Raw genomic sequence first — 22511 nt, forward strand, 5'->3', positions numbered from 1 at the left:
TATGGAGGGTTCTGAGTACATTTGTACTCAGAACGTCGTGACTTCACATGCTCTCCTGCACTTTGTGAGTGATTGCCTTTGTCCAGCTGGGGGGTTTTGTTTGTTTGTTTCCACTTATTTCTGGATCTAGTGTGTTTTTTTGAAATTACAGAGTAAATTGAGTGCAACTTACAGTCCCTGTCAGGACAACGTGGAAGATTATATCAAAGGAAAGGAAAACTAGATGTTCAAAAATGAAGACAAACCATTAAGGAAACATTATTACCCCAGGCATAAAGTGTGAAACCCAGTATATTATTGGTGGCATCTACAACTTTTTGTCCTTTGTAGTTAGGATTATTCTTGAATCACCTAATATCCCAGGGGCACTTAGTTTTCCTGAATCTTATTTATTCACTTAACAATCTCTGAGGGTTGCTACCAAATGCTAACCAAAGATGATTTAAAACTGAGTGTATTATTTAGGATTATGTTGGACTTGGTCTGCAAGAATCTTAAAACCTATCTACAGAGATATGAGCAAATGAGTTTATTTTTTGACAAAAACTTTAGGGGTAGCATGCAATTATTGGCAGTGGTTTCCCCTTCTCAATGATAAAAGGGCGAACTTCTCTTAGTCTTTCTCTTGTGGTCCCAAGATGGCGGCTGCAGTTTTAGCCATCAAACATGTTCATGGTAGGAAAAGAAAGTAGTGTCAGATATATCTGAAAGTAGAGAAAAGAAGTAGTGTCAGATATATCCTCTTTCTTTTATCAGAAAAGTAAAAGCTTCCCCAGAATCCCCTCCAAATGTTTTATGTCTCAATTGTTAGAACTGCGCTACCTTGCTACTTGAGGTGGAGGAGCAGGCAAGGGAGAGGGGGTTGGGAATGTTTGTTGGGTAGTAGTCCTTCTGCCATTCAGTGTTTGTGGGGGGAGAAGGCTGTCCCTTGTAGACTGATTGCTTATTATCAGCATTGTTCTCCAGCTTGTTTAGCCCACTTAAAAAGGAATTTAATAAAATCTTGTAGCTGGAGAACTAAGCATGTGTTTTTCTACAGTGCACTCTATTCCCATTGTGTTTCTTAAGGAGAAGAGGCATTTATCCACATTATTGCTTGTGCTCCATAGTCTGAGTAAGCCAGATTAACTGTGGATGGAGGAACTGGGCATTTGCTCTCTCTGCTTTTAGTATCCAAACTCTCAGGGCAGAATGAGGCAGTCATAGACCTCTTTTGTTTTTCTTTAGGTAATTCCATAATTGGTGACAGTCGGCTACTGTGTATTTTGTCTCCTACTTTGTATATCACAAAATATCACTGAGGAATTGGAAACTTTCATAGTTAAAATATCTTATTAGTACATAGTACTTTTCCTCAAATGAATAGTTTTGGTTTTGCTAGGTTACAGATTTGTCATTCTTGGTGTGCATATATGAATAGAGAATGTTTTTATGATTTTAAGATAGACAAGAACTTTGTAAGCATGACACCAAGGCCTGCAGCCATAAGGAAAAATATTAATAGATCTGACTACCTGAAAATCGCATTGAAAACAAAGTGTTAAGTAAATGACAGACTGGCAAGAAAAAGTTCAATATGTGACATTTTACTATGTAAAATACTATGTAAAGACTTTTTACAAGTCTCAAGAATCCCAATAAAAATAATGGGCAAAATATGTCAACAAGCAAACCTAGAAATCATTAAAAAAAAACTCATATAGCTAAAAAAACAAAGACTGTCTGTCAACCTCATTAATCAAAGAAATGCAAATTAAAATGAGATTTCATTAAATTACAAAATATTAAAAGATTGGTAACCTCTTGTGCTGATGGTGTGGGGAAACAGACACTTCCATGTACCATTGTTGGGAATGGAATTGGCGAAATGATTTTGGAGGGCTATTTGGCAATGTGATCAGGATTTTAAATGTATACTTGGGCGCCTGGGTGCCTCAGTGGGTTAAGCCTCTGCCTTTGGCCCAGGTCATGATCCCAGGGTCCTGGGATCCAGCCCCACATCAGGCTCTCTGCTCAGTAGGGAGCCTGCTTCCCCCTCTCTCTCTGCCTGCCTCTCTGCCTACTTGTGATCTCTCTCTCAAATAAATAATGAAATCTTTTTAAAAAATATATACTTGGGGCGCCTGGGTGGCTCAGTGGTTTGGGCTGCTGCCTTCGGCTCAGGTCATGATCTCAGGGTCCTGGGATCGAGCCCCGCATCGGGCTCCCTGCTCTGCAGGAAGCCTGCTTCCCTCTCTCTCTCTGCCTGCCTCTCTGCCTACTTGTGATCTCTGTCTGTCAAATAAATAAATAAAATCTTTTAAAAAAAAAATGTATACTTATCTGATGACTCAGAAAAATCTACTTCTAGGAATTGACCTCAGGAAATAAATATGATCTCATGGGTTATGAGACTGATAGGCACATCTGGGTCCATTCTCAGCAGGGAGTCTGCTTGAGGGATTCTCTCTGCCTCTCCCTCCCAGTAACCCCCCCAAAAAATACATTTTAAAAAACTACTTCAAAATGAATAGATAAGTAAATAGGAAATGTAGAACAAAACAAGAATCTTTGTTGTAACATGGTTTATAATGGAGAGAAATCACAAGTAGACTGAGAGGCAGGCAGAGAGAGAGAGAGGGAAGCAGACTCCCTGCTCAGCAGATTTCCCTTTGAATTTCTCCTTGCAAAAAAAAAAAAAAAACTTTTAAAAAAAAAAAAAAAAAAGATCATTCGTTGAAATTATAAACAGCTGTTAAAGGATGAAGTGACACTGTATTAACATAATGTTCAGCTACGAAATATTTTTTAGTATTATATATTATACATATAATATGTATTTTATATATAACATATACATATTATAATCCACATTTTGAGTAAATAGGTGTATAAGATGGGGGGAAAAAAGTGATATCTTTTAAAAAATGCATTATACTGTCAGATTTCCAGGTTATTTTGTTAACTAGAAAAAGAAATGTTGCTTGTAACATGATCAACTTGTATTTTGACAGTAGAGATTAAACTGGCATATATATATACACATATGTAAGTGTATGTTACAGTGGTTAGGGAAATGTCTGGGAAGACTACACATCATAATATTTACAATGTTTACTTGTAGGGAAGGAATGACATGAGGGAGGGGGTGAGGGAGGCTCAGTGTTTTGTTTTTTATGCTTCTAATTTGGTCCAATCTTTCGCCATATATTCATAGAAGTTATGTCAAAAAAAAAGAAGTAGTAGTAGTTACATTAAAAAATAAGATGCTCTGAAAAAATGGACATCAGACTCCACATACTTACTGCTGGCTGGAGGGGAGTAGAAAATACAATTTACTTTCTAGCTTCTATATTTCCATAGTCTTCCAAATTTTTCTACAATTAAACTGCTTTTTATCAACAGGAAAAAAAAGATGTTTTCAGTTTGAAAATTATATATATAATACACAGAGGAAATGGGAAGGTGGTGATTATTTCTGTATTAAAGTAAATGAATGAAAGCTCTCTTCCTTATGGTTTCTGTCCTATGGGCCATATGGATAAAACTGGTTTTTTAGTACCCGGCTAGTGTCTCTTCCCATTACCCTCTGCCCCCCCCCCCGCCCTTTTTAAAAGATTTTATTTATTTTTTTGACAGAGAGAGACACAGCGAGAGAGGGAACAGAAGCAGGGGGAGTGGGAGAGGGAGAAGCAGGCTTCCCACTGAGCAGGGAGCCTGATACGGGACTCGATCCCAGGACCCTAGAATCATGACCTGAGCCAAAGGCAGCCGCTTAACGACTGAGCCACCCAGGCGTCCCTCTGCCCCCCTTTTTTTTTAATCATGGTAAAATACACATACATTTTCTAGCACTTTAGATTTCTTATTTCCAGAGGTAGCTCCACCTATGGTTCCTACCTTAGCCAGGTCTGCAGAGAGAACCCTTCCTCTTTGTTCCTTGGTTCCAGTGTATTGTTCTACACATGCCTAAGTTCCCCCAATGCTTAGGTTTTTTGGAGGAGAAGCAGGACAGAATCTGAGTGCTCTTTACTTGTTCTTGAATCCCCAGTTTGAGCTAAAATCATCCAATTGGAGCTAAAAAAAATTTGTACTTGGTCAAATTGAATTTAAACTGGAACATAGTTCTCATTAAGGGAGAGAAGAGAAGAGATCTTTAACATGAGGTATTAAAGTACCCTAAATGGAGAGAGAAGTGCTATCATCTTTAAAAAGGGGATGGCAGGGGGGCGCCTGGGTGGTTCAGTGGTTTGGGCTGCTGCCTTCGTCTCAGGTCATGATCTCAGGGTCTTGGGATCGAGCCCCGCATCGGGCTCTCTGCTCCGCAGGAAGCCTGCTTCCCTCTCTCTCTTTCTCTTTCTGCCTGCCTCTCTGCCTACTTGTGATCTCTGTCTGTCAAATAAATAAATAAAATCTTAAAAAAAGGGGGGGGGATGGCAGGGCGCCTGGGTGGCTCAGTGGGTTAAGCCGCTGCCTTCGGCTCAGGTCATGATCTCAGGGTCCTGGGATCGAGTCCCGCATCGGGCTCTGCTCAGCAGGGAGCCTGCTTCCCTCTCTCTCTCTCTCTCTGCCTGCCTCTCCATCTACTTGTGATTTCTCTCTGTCAAATAAATAAATAAAATCTTTTTTAAAAAAAATGGGGGATGGCATCCTCATTTTGTTTCTCCTGTGATGTGGTCTGTATATTGTCTGTTTAGTTAATTTCTGCTGATACATACTCTTTTCTCATGCTAGGAATTTTCTTCAAGCCATCTCTTTTTCTGTTTTTGTTCTTTAAAAAAAAACCCAAAAACCTTTTAAATGCAAAGTTTCCAGTTTGTGTTCCCATGTTTACCACATTTCCTTTTGGGAGCCTTTCTTTGTAGATAAACTTTGGATACTAATTTGAATGCCTTTTATGTGCTTTCAGGTTGCCTATGTTAGTGACAGTCTCATGAAACCCCTGATACTTGATTTGTGCTGGGCCAGTAGATCTTTACTCCATCCATTAGGAGGTGGGCGGGTGGTTTCTACTGCAGACCTGCTGAACATTCCCAGTATTGAGAGAAAACCAAAGAAACCCCCTTTCTTTGCCCATGTGTTACATGTTTACATGCAAGGAAGGAGATTACCAGGAGCCTAAAGATGATCACTGACTTGGCCAAGCCCTGGATACTCTTGGCTCAGGGCAGCTCAGCTCCAGAGCGGCTACTGTTTGACCTTTGGAGTCATCTTTGCTAAGAGGGCACAGTAGCGTGTGATACTACTACAGAGACAGGGTTATCAGGGAAGAAAAGGCTTGGTGTCTGTTGGAGAGAGAATCCCTCTAAGCATCTTGTTACCTCCAAGAATAGGTCAGTGTTATATTTGCGTGGTTAACAGGATTGCTGTTCACTTGTCTGATGGCTGAAGTTAATCTAAGCTCATCAACATTTTAGAAACATTGCTTACTTTACATGGTGTGACTCCCCTGGGGTACTTTTAGACCAGAGAGAGTCTGAAATAAAAATTCAGGTGATCTCTTATTATGGTTTTAAACAAATTTGGAGGTTGTGGAAATAATCATCTGGGGGGTTTTTGCCTGTACTTTTGAAAGACCCTCTGAGGCAAGACTTTTTCTTTTTCTTTTTTTTCTTTTTTTCTTTTTCTTTCTTTATTTATTTATTTGACACAGAGAGAGAGATCACAAGTAGGCAGAGAGACAGGCAGAGGGGGAAGCAGGGTCCCCATGGAGGAGAGAGCCCTATGCGGGGCTCTATGTCAGGACTCTGAGATCGGTACCTGAGCCGAAAGCAGAGGCCCAACCCACTGAGGAGGCACCCAGGTGCCTGGAGGCAAGACCTTTAAAGAAGTTAATTCTTCCTCATTTGTTGTGTTGATGTAGGTCAGAGAGAAAATGCTGGTGTGACAAACAGGAGAAGCAAATTCTAAGACCTCTGAGACAGGTCAAGATATGTTCCTAACTGGTGGCAGCAGCCTCAAATTTGGGAATGGAGTCCACGTGGGGTCTCCGTGCACTCTGTGGTCATGGCATGCTCCTCCCCAGAGCATTTTGGCTCTTGGCTGGGTCAGGGTGTCCTCTACAGCTTGCGGCCGCGAGCCCAAGAACTGTGGTCCACCGCCCATGCACCACTGCTTCAGACTGCATCTCTTCTAGAAACCCAGTTCCTAGACTATCCGTTGTGAGGCTAGCTTATTGCATTTTCCTTATTACAAAAATGCTGGCAGTATTAGCACTTTATAGGTACCCCATTCCTTTGCAAAGAACTTAAAGAAATTTCTCTACAGAAACAGTAAGAATTTCCATATTGGCTCTCCATTTCCCCCTCACCCCCACTATTAAAAAAAAAAACAAAAACAAAAAACCACTTTCCCACTCCTTCTCTGAAGCTGCTAGCATTAAAAAAGAACAAGGAGAGGATCCTTTAATGATAACCACTAAGCACCAAATACATTATTGTTTTACATCTGGAGTTTTAGAAAGGAAATGTACAAAGGTAATCCAGCCTTGTAAAGTGCTTTGTCAACATCACTGCCATGTTGTTCTTGAGGTGCCTTGGTATAATAGAATTCATGCAGGCAATTTATCTTCGGCTTGCCATTTTTGTGTGTGGGTCTACACCCTTAATATGGGCACATTCTGCCACTCTCCTGATGATAATCTTTTCCCCCAGTTGGTAATCCAGAGGTTAACTTAGGCTGTTTTCGACTCCATTTGCCTCCTTTACTCCTTTGTTTAATAGAGGTGTGCACCGCATCATGGTAAAGTATTCTGGTGTAGTTGCTCGGCATTTGAGAGCACATCAGCTAATAGCACATCAGCTAATAATCCCAGAAGTACCCGCCACAGAGCATTTGTCGTTGGTTTAAAAACTTGCAAGCTAGAATGGTTAAGATACAGATGCTTTCTCTGAGCCTTCTTATCTCCTAAAAAGACACAGGTCATTCTGACAGGTGAAACAAGTCTGGGCAAATATGCAACATTGATCTAATCAGCAGGAAGGAGAGCAATATTTTCACTGGTGCTGCCTTTTACTGGCGTCATTAAAGGCTCCCATTACTCTTTTATTAGAGGTTCCCTCTCTTCCTTATCAGATTACAGAATGAACATAACTCACAGCAGTGATTTGATCTCTTGTTAAAGAGGATTACAGCTTTACATTAACTCGGATTGACACAGTTTATAATTCGCTTGTTGATACTCAGGCGGGCGGCATCCCGTGTTTGACCCCCCAGCAGTGCTGAGGGGAAAGGACCCCCATATATCATCATTAAAGATGGCGTCCAGCACAGAGATAGGAGGCATGGGGCCTTCCTCCTCCTCCAGTAATGTCAGAAAGGACAAAGGAAACATTCTCAAGTTCAAAGCTGAGATGTGGGCCAGAGTGTTAAAACTGGATTAGAAACTGTGATTGTTTCTTCTGTTTTTCCTGATTTGCTGCTGTTCGGTCTTACACAATTCTGGTGAATTTGCATTCTTAAATTGAAGCCTTGGTTCCAAGCAGTATGTAGAGTGATAAAAGCACATCTTCTAGAAGGAGACTGTAGATGCTGAACAGATAAATCTTTCCTCAAAATGGGGCTTCTTGACTAAAGTTCTCATTTCGGTTAAATTCCTATCATTTCTTCAAAGGATTGTGAATCCCCCCCCCCCCCAAAAGGATCTTTCACATTCTTTAAAGTGGATGTAAATATTTTTCTTAAGGACTTTACTGTTTTTAAGTTCTGGCATTTTATTATTACTGCCTTTTAAAATACAATATCATAGAATAATGTATTAATCACAGCTAAATATCCTGCAAGTGGGTAGGCAATAGCTAAATGTTTTTTACCTTAATTTAGATTAGGTCCTGCATTTCCCACAATGATCACTGAGCCAACGTAAGGTTGCTATGATATGTAGACCATTTCTGTTTCTAAGTGCCTTCATCCTTTGCTCTGAGTTATCCACCCTAAGTCTGCTATCCTGTACCCTTCATGTACCTTTTTCATAATCCTTAAACCACTGAAGTGGTTGACATTATCTTCCTTTTATGATAAGAATACTGGGGCATAGGCGCGCCTGGGGGGGCTCCAGTGGGTTAAGCCTCTGCCTTCTGCTCAGGTCATGAGCTCAGGGTCCTGGGATTAAGCCCCGCATCGGACTCTCTGTTTGGCAGGGAGCCTGCTTCCTCCTCTCTCTGCCTGCCTCTCTGCCTACTTGTGATCTCTGTCAAATAAATAAATAAAATCTTAAAAAAAAAAAGAAAAAGAATAACATACTGAGGCATAGAGCAATTAAGTAACTGGCCCAAGTTAAATAGCAAGTAACTAATGGAGCTGGTCTGTGCATTTGGGAATGTGAATTCAAACCTGCTGCTGTTTCCAAAGCATCAGCAAGCTTTTAGAAATGTCTAGAATGATGTGCCAGAGGGAAACTCCTTCTCCCCATCTTCAATATACATATAAGAACATTTTCTTAATTAAAAATTTGTTTTGGGGGTGGGCAAGAAAGACTCATTTGGATTAAAACAATTTTTTCTTTTCCTTTTCTTCTTTTAAAATAGAGAAGCTTTTTAAAAGGCTGGGGGTTGCCTAACAAGTCATTCACATCTTAGTATGAATCACTGAACTTCCGGACCTGCTCTTATGCTTACACCGTTCATCTGATTACAAAGACCCCAAACTTTATAGGCAGCTTTGAAAACCAAGTTAGAGTATTCAGGTAGCTTGCCCTTACAGTTCTCCCTCTGCCATATTCGGGTACTTGTCACCTTCCCTTAGAGACAGTATCTTCTTTTTTTTCCTGTAATAAAAACAATACATGCATATGGAAGGAAATTTAGAAAATACCGAAAGGACAAAGAAAAATTCATCTGTTATGTGCTGTTGAGATTGAATGTTAATACTTTATGTTTTCTTGCAGAATTTTTGTGTGTATGTGTTTTATAAAGGTCTATATCTATTTATATATATATGTTTGAATCCCTTTTCCTGGTTAACTTTATGTTATAAGCATTTTAACACCATTAAGTTTTTTAAAGCTATTATAATAACTTTATAATATCCAGTTATGAAATACTGTTGGACATTTAGGTCGTTTCTGTTTAAGTAATACTGCAGTGAACATATTTGTACAGAAGTCTATATTTTAAGTCTTGCTGTGTCTTTAGAATAGATTCTTAGAAGGGCAGTTCTAGGGTCAGGGGTGTAACTTTCTCATGATTCTCGATCAGTTGTACTAATTTACATGCCTCTGCTCCCTTGCCAGCTGAGGCTTGTCATTACACCTTTAGTAATATGGAGGGTTATGTTTCAAAAGTATTTTCTGTTTTGATGTGCTAAAAGTTACTTACTTTTTTGTAAGTTGATAACAACTGACAGACACTTTACTGACCTACGCTGTGTTAGGCACTGAACTAAGTATCTAATGATTATTTTCTCATACAATAGTAAACTTGAAGAGTCCATGTATTTTTTAATCATTCATATTTCTGCTTTATCATTTCATTATTTTTCTTTTGGGTTTTAGTTTTGCTTTGCAATTTGTATGAATTTTTTTTGTTATGGTTATGTGTTATGGTTCATATTTTTTGAAGATTTTTTCCCATTTTGCTTGCCTGTTAATATATGTTCAATGGTCTGTACTGACTGTCTCTCTTTTTGAGTCAAACTATTTTTTATACTCCCCACTTGGACTGTTGCACCAACAGTCTCTTAACCACCCAGTCTGATCTAATCAGGTGTGTGTGTCTTGCCAGGTAAGACCTTCCTAGAACACCGCTTCAAGCATGCTAGTCCTCATTGTCTATAGAATTGAACCAGTACTCTCGACCCTGCGCCTCAAGGCTTTGCTCCCTTTGTCCCCTCATCATGTTTCAGTATGCACCCTTGTGCTGGCCCCACAACACCTACCCCCCAGCCGCTCCTTGTACTCTCCTCTCTTCATTCTGCTTACTTAACCCGCTGTCTCCTCACCCCTTCCCCACCTTGGTCCCTGCCTGTTGGGATGTTCATAGTCTTTGACAACACCAGCCTTTCCTGGGCGATTCCCCATTTCATACTGAGCTGGGGGACTCACACTTCCCTGAACCCCTACTTTATTTGTTCTCCATTAATGCTATTATTTATTACAGCCCACAGAAGCATTGATGGGGGTTTTCTTCTCACTAGAACACTAAACTTATGGGGCCCCTGGCTGGCTCAGTTAGAGAGCATGTGACTCTTATTCTCCAGGTCATGAGTTTGAGCCCCACATTGGGTGTAGAGATCACTTAAATAAGTAAACTTTAGGGGGAAAAAAAAAGAACATTTAACTTGTAAGTCAAAGTAGTGTGTATATGTTTACTGTAATCCCATATTTGGCTTTGTATCAGAGTTTAATGCTCATACATTTGGAATAATTTATTTTTATTCTAGTTCTATCTTGCCTTATTGTATAACATTTTGGTAGCACGAGTATTATTTGCAAAACCATATAATGTCCAGCTGATGTCAGGCTCTCAAAGATAGAGAATTTTGCCCTGGCTCTCAGATGGCATGATGCAGAGGAGGGTTTCCTCTGTGACTTTGTCTCCTTCTTTACGAAGCCAAAATAGTCCTTGTTCATGAGAGTCTCGAGGACAAAATGTTCTTTAAAATTTTTTTGTTTCTGAGGACTATTTTAAATGTAATCTGTTCAAAAATCTAAATAAAGAAAATGTATGTTGACACATGGGTAAATACTGTATCATCCCTTTGCCTTCAGCACAAACATACCCATTTCTGTGCAAACCTGAAAAAAGTTGGCTGTAAGTCTTCTGTCTGAAATGTCTTTAAAGGCTTTCAGCTTATAAGTCTATTTACAGTTTGCTGGTAAGACTGTTTTTGCAAACAGTCCTATAAGACAAATGAACAAACGTTTTTGCCTCTCTTACCGAAATCTCCAAATCCTCCAACTCTGCTAATAACCTTTCCCCAGCTCCCCTAGCACCCTGTACCTGTCCAGATCACATACTGTGCTCGCTGCCTGGTCGTACCCCTAGTTAGCTATGGGTTCCCTCTCCAAACCGAAACACGGCAACCCTCAAGCGCCAGTTCCATATTTTGTTCTTAGCCCTTGGGCATGTTGGAAGAGCACCAGAAATGAGGAGTCTAGCTCTGGGACTTCTTGTTTCCAACCCTTTACGTAGAGAGTTTTTGAGGTCATTTTTATGGAGGATGAACCTTGGGAAAAGATCTTTCACAAACACTCTTGAATTTCTATCACTTCCAAGAACACACACCATGAACTTTGTATTCCATAGGTTTCCTCCTGTCCATGTTGGCTGTGGGATCTACACTGGGTCTGTTTTCTGGTGGCCTGCCTACTAATTATTAGTTACTACGGAAACAAGGAGACTGTAGACAGGGCTCTGCGATGACCAGTTACAGCTTAGATTGGTTTTTCGGACTGCTCTCGGGATTCGGGATTCGTGTGGTTTAAGAAGAAAACAGTGTAGAATGAATTCTGGATGTGCATTAGCAAGGTGTAACAGTCCCTGGTTACCTTTGTTATTTTTAGTGTGGATAGTAAGTGTCAAACCAGAAAAGGATATTTAGATAAAGGGCATTGCCTCATTGTAGTTTGAGTTCAAGGTGCTGGGATGAGCAGCATCTGTAATGGGAAGCTATTACTAACTACCCTGGAAATGAGGTCTTGAATGAGCCATAACCACACCTTGTGTTTTATCCATTGTCTCCCTCTGGGGAGCAGAACACTTTATAAACATTAACTCTTTTACCCTCTGGGCACCTCCACTTAAAAGGTAAATAAGACTGAAGGCTCTTTCTTCTCCAATATAGATGAGGCAGCATCAGCCCAGTGAGGGAAATTACTTGATCAGAGGCAGGGGAGGCTTAGTAGCCTGAGGTGTTTGGAGTCCCAGCAGTGGACCTGGACAGCATGGCTGCCGCTGACACCCAGGAGACTGCCGCTCTGTGTGGTTCCCCTTTCTGCTTCTCAGCCTGGTGGGGGCTGGGCCTTTGTCTCACGTGGAATGTGAGATGCTGCAGAGACTCACGCACGATTGTTCTTCAGCGCTTTGTGCTCCTTTATAAGAAAGAAGAAATCGATACACATTTTCTCCTACACGCACTTGGCAGCACTACGCACTTGGCAGCACTCCGCCTCCTCGCATACCTCCCAGGCCTACTGGGGAGGCACAGCTATGCAACAGAACAGATCCCACCAGCTGCCTGGGGCAGAGATACAAACTATCATTTTGCACTTAGCAGTTAGGCTTTTTAAAACCAGTCTTCTTGCTGGCCAAGGTCATCAAACTGCTGGCTTTGGTGACTGGCTGGTGACCCAGCTTGGGGGAGATGCCCTGTTGCAGACACCCAGAGGCGTCTGCAGGGTCCTGGTTACGGCTCCTAGGGAAAGCTGACGTGGCAGATGTCTGGGACAAACCTTTTTTTTTTTTTTTTTACCCAAATTTCCCATTTACAGAGAAGAGGAAAAAGTAATTCTTTGAAGGATCCTACTAGAACCCAAAAAAGATTGACAGATGGAGGGCATCTGCTTTCATTTTATCAACTAATACAAGTAAACTGTTCAAGCCAGAGCTCCATCTCAGGGTGTATTTTATTTTTGAATCAGAAGATGGGGTATGGATACCTGTAACTCTGAGGTACCTGCCATTAAGCACCTAAGTGTGGGACAGTGAATGATGAAGACTTTGCTGTCATTATTAATGGGTGGTGGTTTAGGTGACAGCCAGCATAGCCTTACAGGGCCAGAGGGCACAGTGCCTAGGTGAGGGCATCAGAGCCCAGCCATGGTGCTTGTTAGAGCTGAGGGCATTGATGAGATTGCCAGGGGACGGTGGGAGAGGCCAGAGAGGAGGGCAGAGAACAGAAGCTAGAAGATGGTCTACACTCCCGGCCAGGAGGAATATGAAAAAGACAAAGAGGGAGGAGGAGCAAAGGAGAGCGCAACATCCTTGCACCCCGGGCAGAGAGTGTCAGGACTTGGGGGTCAGCAGCTAGGAGCCTGGCCCTGAGGGCCCACTGGTACCTTATACCCCTCCTTCAGGGTTGGCGCCTGGCCTTTGTGTGCTCCCTGGTCACACTCTTTTTGTTGGGAGTTGTACGGGGCTTTTCTAGTTAAACAAGTTCTCCTGCTGATCGCCAGGAGTCATAGAAACCCTTGCCGAAACTGTGGATTGCCAGTAAATACCTTCACTAATTTCCATGTGTTCTGACTCCCAAAATTAGGATTTCAACTGGAGCTGAGAGATGAAGCACACGCTGCCCCCCCCCCCCCCCCAGGCACTGGGTCGCAGGGCAGCAGCCTTGATAGGGACACAAATGTAACTCACGTGTCAGTCTCCCCTTCAGTGCGGTTGGAGGAAGTGATTCACGTCTAAGCAGTGAAGCATCCCCGGGCTTTTAACAGGAGCTGTGAGAGGGGCTGCTGTTTGAACAAGGAGCTTCATCTTCCTGAAGCCAGCAGTCACAAAACCGTAAACACAACACCGGCCAACTCTATTGCCGGGATCGCGGGGGCCTGACGTTAATATTAAACATCTCCAGCAAGGCAGAGAGCTCTGCAGCCCAGCCACAGAATAAAAATAAATAAAAATAAAGAGAAAACCCTGCTAAAAGCGGTGAGATGATTTGTCGTCTTTCCTGAGCGAGGCCATTTGTCTTCTCTCGCATCAAATCTGTTATAAAACAGTCAAACTGTGAAAGTGGAAATCATCCCAGGAATATGGAATATTAATGCACAGGAAGGGAGGCCACATCCCTTTTGTCTACAGTGCCAGTGTCATCTCCCATCCCTGGCCACCACCAACCCTTTTAATGCTAGTCCACCAAGGTAAATTATTTTTCTTTAGAAAAATTTGAAAGACTTAAAGCTGGTGGTAGGGATGACAGAAGTTTCAAGTATTTGTCTTCCTTTGTTTGAGCAAAGTTGAGTGTAGCTGACTTGGGAACCAGGAAGGAGTCTGAGCGAGGAACCCTGTGTAGATTCGGCCCTCGTGCCATCTCTCCTGGCCTTCTTCCCTTTCCTTACTTTCCCGAGCCTTTCAGTTCCTTTGTTTGGGCCCTCAACCCACTTTTCTGAACATTTTATAAATCTCCAGTCTGTCTGATCTTTAGGAGACAGGCCAGAGGCCATATGTCACCATCTGTAATTTAAAGCTGCAGAGCTAAAAGCATTTGCAGAGGTTTGAAGGACCTAGTTCTGACCCGACCAAAAGAGTGAATTGGAACAGACCTTCCAAAGTCTCCTTCAAGCACGGGGAAGATGGTGATGAGAGCAGACACACTAGGTAATTTACGGGCGCAGTTTGCTGGAAGCCAAGCCACTGGCCAAGGCCTTAGAACTGGGTCGTGTACTGCCACCTCGTGGCAGATTCGGGCAGCTGCTTGGAGACTTGCCTTGTCTCCAGATTAGGTAATTAGCCACGGATGTGGGCATCCTTCGAGTCCTGTCTACTTTGCTCTAACTTGATCTGTTAAGAAATAAGTCCTAGGTAAGAGAAGGCTGCTTTCTTTACTTTTTACCTCATTTCTTGGGTGCAAGGGGAGGGCCGTGTATGTGGGGGCGGGGGTTGGTATGGAATTGTGATGAGATTTCAGGAAAGGAGCCTGTGATCCACTTATTGTTGCCAGGGGATGTTGGGAGGAGAGCAAGTTAGAGTTAAGTGCTGACCTCCTGGCTACCTTCAGGAATCCTAAATTTTCCACTGTCATATCCTCTATGTTGTCCTAAGAGCTGCATGTATCTCTTCCCTTGGCTTGCGTCCCTAACAGTCCAGTCTTGGAGACAGGTTCTAGCACATGTCCCTGCCTCTGATGTTGTTCCTGGGACGGGTTAGGGTTTACCCTCTGCCTCAGCCCCCAAAGAGCACAGGGCAGTTGCTTGCCATGTGGATTGGTATATTTCCCCTGCTAAGTCACAGAAGCATTTCTCAAGCACCTTTGTCTCACCTGTAAAGTCACTGATACAGGGTAGAATGGCTCTGGGTCAGAGAAAGGAGAGGGAATGAAAGATTAAAGGAAGGTACCATCTTGTGTCTCATGTTTTGAGGAGCTGACCACAAAGCGTTCAGAGGGTCAGGCTCCGGAGGGTCCCTTTGTTTGGGGTCAGTGGTGTGTGTCTAGCGAGAATTGGCAAGATGTCTTGTTGCCAATCAGGGAGAGCCGAAGCCCCGTGAGGGCAGGGGAAGTGTGCGCCGAGGGCAGTGCGGGGAGGGAGCCCCGTCCTGCCCACTCTGGACCAGCAGGGCTGTGCTGGGCAGGGAGGGCGCAAGGACCTGAGCCTTGGGGCCTCTCCCGGCTTTGTCTCAGCGGGAAGGAAGGGGCTCTCTGCACCTCGTGAGGAACAGATCTGGTTCGGAACAGATCTGGTTCTCAGAGGGCCTCCAATCATTGAAGCGTGGCTGCGGGACGAGCGGTCCGTGGGGTCTGTGTCTGGGCTCCGGAGGGCCGGTGGGCCTCAGCGTCCGGCCAGCCCAGCAGGCGCTTCTCCTCTCGCTTGGGCCTTGCCGGCTGCCCCAGAACCAGATGAGGCTCATGTGGGGCCTTCAGGGGGCTGGTGTGAGGTGGGGGCCCCCTTCATCATGTTTGTCAGCCTCCGCGGCTCTAGGAGGTCAGCTCTTCCCAGAACACAAAGGTGAGGGAAGGCTGGCGGCGGTAGCATCACCAGTGACTCTCCAGTGCAGGTGTCTGTCACCCGAGCCCCTGCCGGTCCATGGGAGTTGCTGTTCCTGTGCTTCCTGCACTGACCCCTAAGGATTTGGGTTCGTGTGGATTCCAAGGTGGGAGGAAGCTCTCTTGTGTGCTCCTGCATCCTGTGGTTCTCCCACGGCCACGCAGGGAGCCAGTGCCAGGCGAGGGGTGGGGGCACGGGCTGTGTGGGGACGGGGCCGGTGCAAGGAGGAAGGGCCACAACGCACCCTGGGATGTGTCTGGGTACGCAGGAAGAGCCCCCACACACACACCATGAAGCAACAAACGAACAATTTCAGATTAGTCAAGGTCAAATGACGTGTGTGAGTCTAATCTGGAGAGCAGCACTGCGGTCTCCAGCAGCCCGTTCGGAGGCCCGGCTCACAGCCCCGACTGCAGCACTGGCTCGGAGAGTGCCCTGTGCTTTGCTCTCTGCCTGCCTCTGGCCATGGGGACAGGTGGATAGAGCTCGGGGCTGGCTCCGCAGCTTTGGGGTCTGGGGACAACATAGTGCGCCTCCTGGCCCCGGGTGCTGCAGGCCCCTGACCTGGCGAGTTGAAAGGCCGCACAGATCCTGTACCGGTGTGATGGGCTGCTTTGCGCTGACTGCCCCGACGGCAGCAGGGACAACTCTTGTTTCTGTCACAGTCAGTGGGAGGAGCACAGGAAGAGCTGAAAGGAGCGTGGGGGGGGGGGCACACTTGAGGCTGCAGTCTCCCTTGGGCGCTGCCTGTCCCCACCTCACTGGGCTGCTCCAAACTCGCCCTCCGCCCCAGTGACTGCACTCTGTGACCCCCTCTGCTGCCATACTTTGAGTCTCTTCAGAAAAATCAGGTCATAAATAAGCCAAATTCTAACACACACACACACACACATTCTGTCTTTATGGAAAATGGCTGCTAATCCATGATCATTTTTTTTCCAGAAACAGGTTTTATGATAATATAGTAAAAATATTAAATTAGAAAATGCCTCACTAAGGGTTATAAAGCCTTACTACACTAGAGATAGGTAATTATCCCCTCTACAGCCTAAATGACAGTTTAAAAGAAATAAAAATGTTAGTGCTCATTACTTGCTTTTGTAGGTTGCAATAAAGGGTAAGTTAAATTTTAATTCAAGGAAGGGCCCCTGCTATCGACCTTCTACCTTAGGTCCAAGTCTTGTTAATTACTCCGTAGGTTATTCTCCTGCATGATACGGACATTAATACATTTTCCACAGTGGACATTCCCACTGGCCAGTGAGGCCAGGAGTGTGGGGGAAGGGTAACCCGGGGGGAGGTGTTTCAGCTCAGTGATTCAAATCTTGATTCTTGAAGTGATAGGGAGCAGGAATTACGCTTTTTTTTTTTTTTTTAAACTAAGTTCATTATGCATAGCCTTAAGGGGACCTTAAGTATTAAACTATACACTTACCCTAGAAAATCAGATGGAGACAAGGTTAACCTGAAGGATTGATAGTTGAGCTTCTCTGCATGGCTAAATCCCGGTTAGGAAGGATGGTGCGGGGGGAGATGTTCCGAGTGGCAGAAGGCAGTCCAGCCCTCTGTCCCATGGTGCCTTTTTATCACCCAGTTTTATTTTTAGTTTTGTTTTCCTCGGGATGGGGAAAGGGATGTGGACAGGCTCCTTTTCTGTGAAAATGCCTTTCCCTTTCCCTCAGCACTGACACCATGTCACGTGCGTGTGTGCATGTTGGGGGGAGGGGACGCTGTGCTTCGGGCCCTGAGTCTTCATGCTGGGGTATGCAGAGACTCCCCGAGGGAAAGGGACATACACATTTTTTGGGAATCAGTTCCCAGCTGTGTGCTCTTACCCCACTCAGGGTAAGAGTGGGGCGGCTGGAGAAGGCACCTAGACCGGGGTCTCCAGTCTCACCTCTCACAGCGCCCCCCACCCACTGAGCAACCCGCCATGCCCCTCCTCTCTCTGACTTGAAGGGTTCCCACCCAGGCACCGAGCGGGGGCGTGCCTCACAGCACTGAGGCGGGCGGGAATTGAGAACAGAGGGCACCGGCACTAGGTGACAAGGCCCTGTGGCTCCGAGGGTTCCAGGGCTTTATTTCCGACAAAGCTGCAAGACAACCTAATTGAGCTGTCAGCTGGCACATCATTAAAACAGTTTTTGGTGGTAGATCACTATGTGATGTTGGGGGGCAGGTAATTCAGAAGGAATCAAAAGAATTGGGGGACATTGCTGTCACAAAACTCCCCTGTCCCCGTCTGCTTGTCCATGTGATGAAGTTTCTCTGCACTTGCGTCTGCAAAAACCAACAGAAAAAGCCTGGATGCTGAGCGTTCTTTCATTCTGGAGATAAATACTGTTCACCATGAGTGCATGACTGGCCCCGTCCATATTATGAAGACGTGCAGTTCCAGCAATGCTTTATACAGTTACCGTAATAAATTTTCACCAAAATTATAATACATTTTATTTAACTGTTGTTGTATATGTCTGTTGTATCCGGATAATAATTGTGTAATAATGACACAATCCAGAAGTATTTTTTTAATTACTTAAAGCCTTACGGTGTCAAGAAATGAAAATATTTTTAACTTCTGAAATTTCATAAAAGTGTTTCAATTTGCATACTTATTTTTTGTGGCCAAGAAGTGTAATAGGGTGATCAATAAAAGACTTTCAAGCATAAAACAATTAGGACAAAAATCTGTAGGGAGAAATCAAATGGAAATACAAGTTTAAGAAAGGAAAGAACGCTGTAAAATTGCCAAGTAGAAGAGTATGTTCATATGTTATTTAAATGAACGATGATCGGTATCAAGTCAGGATGGCGCGAACATCGCTATCGGGTGCTTTACAGAAGAAATGAGCGAGTTTTATTCCAGAAGTTAGTATTCACAAGACTCTGATAATTATGTCCTTTGTGACTAGTAAATTTATTGAGAAAAACTGTGTGTGTGAGGGGGCTACTGTAGTGGTGTTGTAGAACTCTTGCAGGAGGTGGGCAGACAGATGCGGGGCCCGGGCTGCGGCCGCGTTGCCCCCTGCCCGCCCCACAGGCCACTGCAAAGAGCGTCTGCAGGGAACCATGTGCTGGAGCTGCACAGAGCAGACCAGTTGGTGCTGGGGGTCTTCATCCTATAGGTGATTTTGGGGGGGGGGGTGTGGTGTCCCATTGGGGCTAAGAAACAGCAGGGCGAGGGGGGAACGGGAACATCAGTTGGAGGCTGTCACCTTACTCTTGGCCAGCGATGGTGAGGCTAGAATGGGGGGGGGCTAGGTGGGAGCAGGGGAGTTGAAGATGCTGTGGGGGTAGAGCCGGTCACTGAGGAAGACCCAGAGCTGCAGTGACATTGGAGGTCTTAGATTGGAATCATCCCTTCCTCTTAGTGTTTGTGTGTGTGTGTGTGTGTGTGTGTCTCTCAAACTGTTTTAAAAGATCCAGACCCCTCAGCCTTCCAAGTTGCTTTGCCATGAACAGCTGCATATGTTTGTCAGCTTTGTCCACCTGAGTGTGAAATGATGTTCTATCAAAACATGGGTTTCAGCATTTCACTCGGCGCTCCTGACACGTGAACCCTGCTGCGGCCGGTAACTGGCGCGGGGCCGGGTGCTGAGCGGAGGCCCTTGGTGGCAGTAATGACGGGGGCCGGGCTGGCGAGCGGGGCCCTCACCAGCCCACGCAGCCCTAAAGCCAGACTGTCCTTCTTGTCCCGGCCGCTCTCCCCTCCGTGCCGTTTCATTGTGTGTGGAAATGACCAGAGAGACTTGTGCTTATGGGCAATTGGCCACCGTGAGATCCCGGGAAGCTCGCGCTGGGCCCAGCTGTCCTCCGGGTGATGGAGCTGGTGATTTGGAAGTCTCGGCCTCTGGAAGTGAGGCCGCCTGCCTCTTGTTGGCCTCTGGTCCGAAGCGCCTTCCACCCAGCTTGTACTTGTGGGCTGGCCAGTGCAGGCTGGCAGGTGTGCATGGCCGGAGGAACAAAAGAGCCGAGCTCCAGGTGAGGCTGTGGCCCTTGTCTCTGGGCCACAGATCTGGTCCACAGCTCAGGGGCAGCTGCTGGCAAATTCTTGGGTAAAATCTCTGTGATCATCCTGGAGATCTGCTATTTGCGCACCTGCACTTCTTTGCCTGCCTTGTGGTCCCCAGCAGGAAAGGGTCAGGCTGCATTCTGGGCACCTGCGATTTCTTTAGGATTTTTCCTTTTCTAGAAGTCTTAATATGCTTCTTTTATTGCTGGACTTCCTCAAGATGGTACCTCTGTTTCCACATACCACCCTCGCAGGATGACTTCATACACAGACTGAGAAGTTTTTATGTTGCAGCCTTGTTAACCCGAAATAGCTATTTGAAGGGTGGTGGTTTGGTGTTTTGTTCTGTTTGGAAAGTCAGATTTGCTGAAGATGGCTCTCGAGTAATGAGGGCACTTTTATAAGCCTATTCTCTTAGCCAGCATGTCAGGCTGTCTTTTAGGGTGAGCTCTTGAAAGTATAAAACAGCTTTCTTGTGGGGTCATTCCCTGGCTGGCCCTCGACCATAGCTGTGTGTGCCTGGCCTCCCTCTGTGGGGGTTAGTGGTGCGACCTTCCTGCAGGGGCAGCTGTGGGTCACCTGCGTTGGCTGGCCCTGTTTCCTCCGTGGCTCGCCACCCTCCTCACATCTCCGCAGGGGGGATCTGCGCTCTCTGCGCGCGGGACCGTGTTTGGGTGCTCCCATGACCAGGGCAGGAGAGACCCCAGCCCACCTCTTTTGATATTTCCAGGCCTTGACAGAGAACATGGGCTGGGTGGGTTGTTGCGTGTGTGTGTGTGTGTGTGTGTGTCACTTGACAGCAGAAACAGAGGTTGGAAAGGAGACTTTATTTTCAAAGACCCAAGACCCTGGCATACTATCATTTTCTGAATTTCGAAGTCCAGCTCTAGAAATAAATTAGCCAATCGAATTATTTATTAGATTGAAAATAGATAAAAGGGGCCAGGGGAGTGGGGGAGAACCTTAGTTCCACCACCAAACAGCTGCACATGTGATAGTAATTGGAATCTTGTTGCCAGGTCATTTTCATTGTTTTTCAAGTACTGCCAAGTCCAAGAAAATGTATGAAAACTAAATCATATCCCCCTACATCCCATGTCTGATTGAATCCTCCTCGTCGTGCGGCAGTCTCATACATCCTATTAAAATATTCAATCTTGTTTTCTTACTTGAAGAGCCTGTCTGTAAAGGGCAAACTTATAGAAAACTCATTCCCTGGAGACAGGTATCCAGCCACACCGGACTATTTACATATTTTACTATTTGATTGGCTGCTTCTGCGTTTTACCTTCCTTTGTATTTGTGAGTAAGGGCTGTGGGATGCATTTTTAATTACAAGGCCGTGTTGGCCATTGAAGAAACCAAGGGGACATTTCCTGGCTTCTCAGTTCTTGCTGAACCTTGAAAAGGGAACCAGTGTATTTACCAATTTGTTTTGTTTGTCTTCTAGGACTGAGTTGTATCGATCTCTTTTTGGGCAGCTCCATCCTCCTGACGAAGGCCAAAGGGACTGACCGCACCCGCCACTCTTGCTACAGGCCCGAGGCAGGGACCGGACACATGGACAGGCGGATACACCGTGCGCCAGCTTGCCAGCCCCAAACATGGGAAGCCATCAGCCCATGACTTTGGGCTAGTTGGGAAGTCCTGGGCAGGTGGGGGATTTAGAGCACGTGCCTAATAAGACCCAGAAAGCCTGGAGTCAAGTGTGCATGTCCCCTGTGCTTCAGTTTGCTGGGGACCCATGCCCCACGCTCGTTCACCATCACAAATAAACCGTGTTGTTACGGCCATGGCCATGCGCATGATGTCTTAGCACGGAGTCAGTCAGCTTGAGAGCTCTGGTGGAGGGACAGCTTTGTGGAGGACGGTTTTCACTTTCTTTCCAGTCACACGGCCTCCTCTCACGATACAAAGTTCGTGGAAGCCAGGATGCCGCTTACTGGGCAGGTCATGTTTGGTGATGGCTCACTGCTCCGAGGAGCAGGGAATCCCCAGAAACCTATGAACTGTGCCCAGGAGACTCTGTTACTTGGAGGCATTCGCCTGTGTGTCACAAATACAGCTCCCTGACTTCTTTATCATTTCCTCCTCTTCCCCCTGTAGATTTCTTCCACAGTCCTTTTCCAGTCTCACCATTCCTAAATCACTTTATTGAGATGAGCTCTGGTGTAAATCCAGCAGGAGGAAATGATTCACTTGTTTTTCATGCAAAGGTCAAAAGCTGGAAATTAAATCCCCATAAGGGGGATTTATTGGCCTGCTGTGGTCAGTATGCAAAGAAGATTATCTCGCATAAGCAATGTGTGCGTCCGGCGCTCGCTGCTGACCACCCCCGGCTCCTTTGCCCACATCTTTACATGGAGCTGTGGAATTCGAGAAGAAACCCGCATTCAGTTGTGGTGCAGAACTAGTTACTATTGTTAACGTCAGGTTCTGATACTGTTCTGAAATGTCAGAACCAAGTGACAGATTTGGGTACCCGGGAGTCCCACCTGTCAGACTGCCTCAGTGTGTGGGGGCCATGTGCCGGCCCTAGAGGCAGGGCTCCAGATGCAGCGAGTCCTGCGTGTGATCAGCCTCATGGTGTAGTGTGAGCGTCAGAGCGTCTGCTGAGCTCGAGACGGGCCGGAATGGGGGAGGAAGGTTTTTCCATTTCACATTAATTGGACCTTGGTATGTGATGATTTGTTTCTCTGGTCTCAGTACTTACCTCTTGGGCTTGACTGTCAGGGAAATGTTTAATTTTCAGTGTTATCTCCAGCTACCCAAAAGATCAATCAACAGGAATAGAGTTCCCCCACATTTACTCCCTTCAAAATGATCACTTTTTAAAATGGAGAACATCCAGTCCTGTCCACCTAGCCTGAGGAGCCTGAA

The 22511-nt window shown here is 45.3% G+C and overlaps 1 protein-coding gene across 2 annotated transcripts in view; it reads left to right on the plus strand.

The window, feature by feature from the left end:
• Positions 1-21422, plus strand: part of AATF (apoptosis antagonizing transcription factor) — a 97961-nt gene extending 76539 nt beyond the window's left edge. For both annotated transcript variants that reach the window (XM_059378492.1, XM_059378491.1), the window contains one exon: positions 21082-21422. In XM_059378492.1, coding sequence (XP_059234475.1) covers positions 21082-21145 — 64 coding nt within the window. In that variant the 3' untranslated portion in view covers positions 21146-21422. The remainder of the gene's footprint in view (positions 1-21081) is intronic.
• Positions 21423-22511: the final 1089 nt, after the last annotated feature.

Source organism: Mustela nigripes, chromosome 16 (assembly GCF_022355385.1).
Source record: "Mustela nigripes isolate SB6536 chromosome 16, MUSNIG.SB6536, whole genome shotgun sequence".
NCBI classification, from domain to species: domain Eukaryota; kingdom Metazoa; phylum Chordata; class Mammalia; order Carnivora; family Mustelidae; genus Mustela; species Mustela nigripes.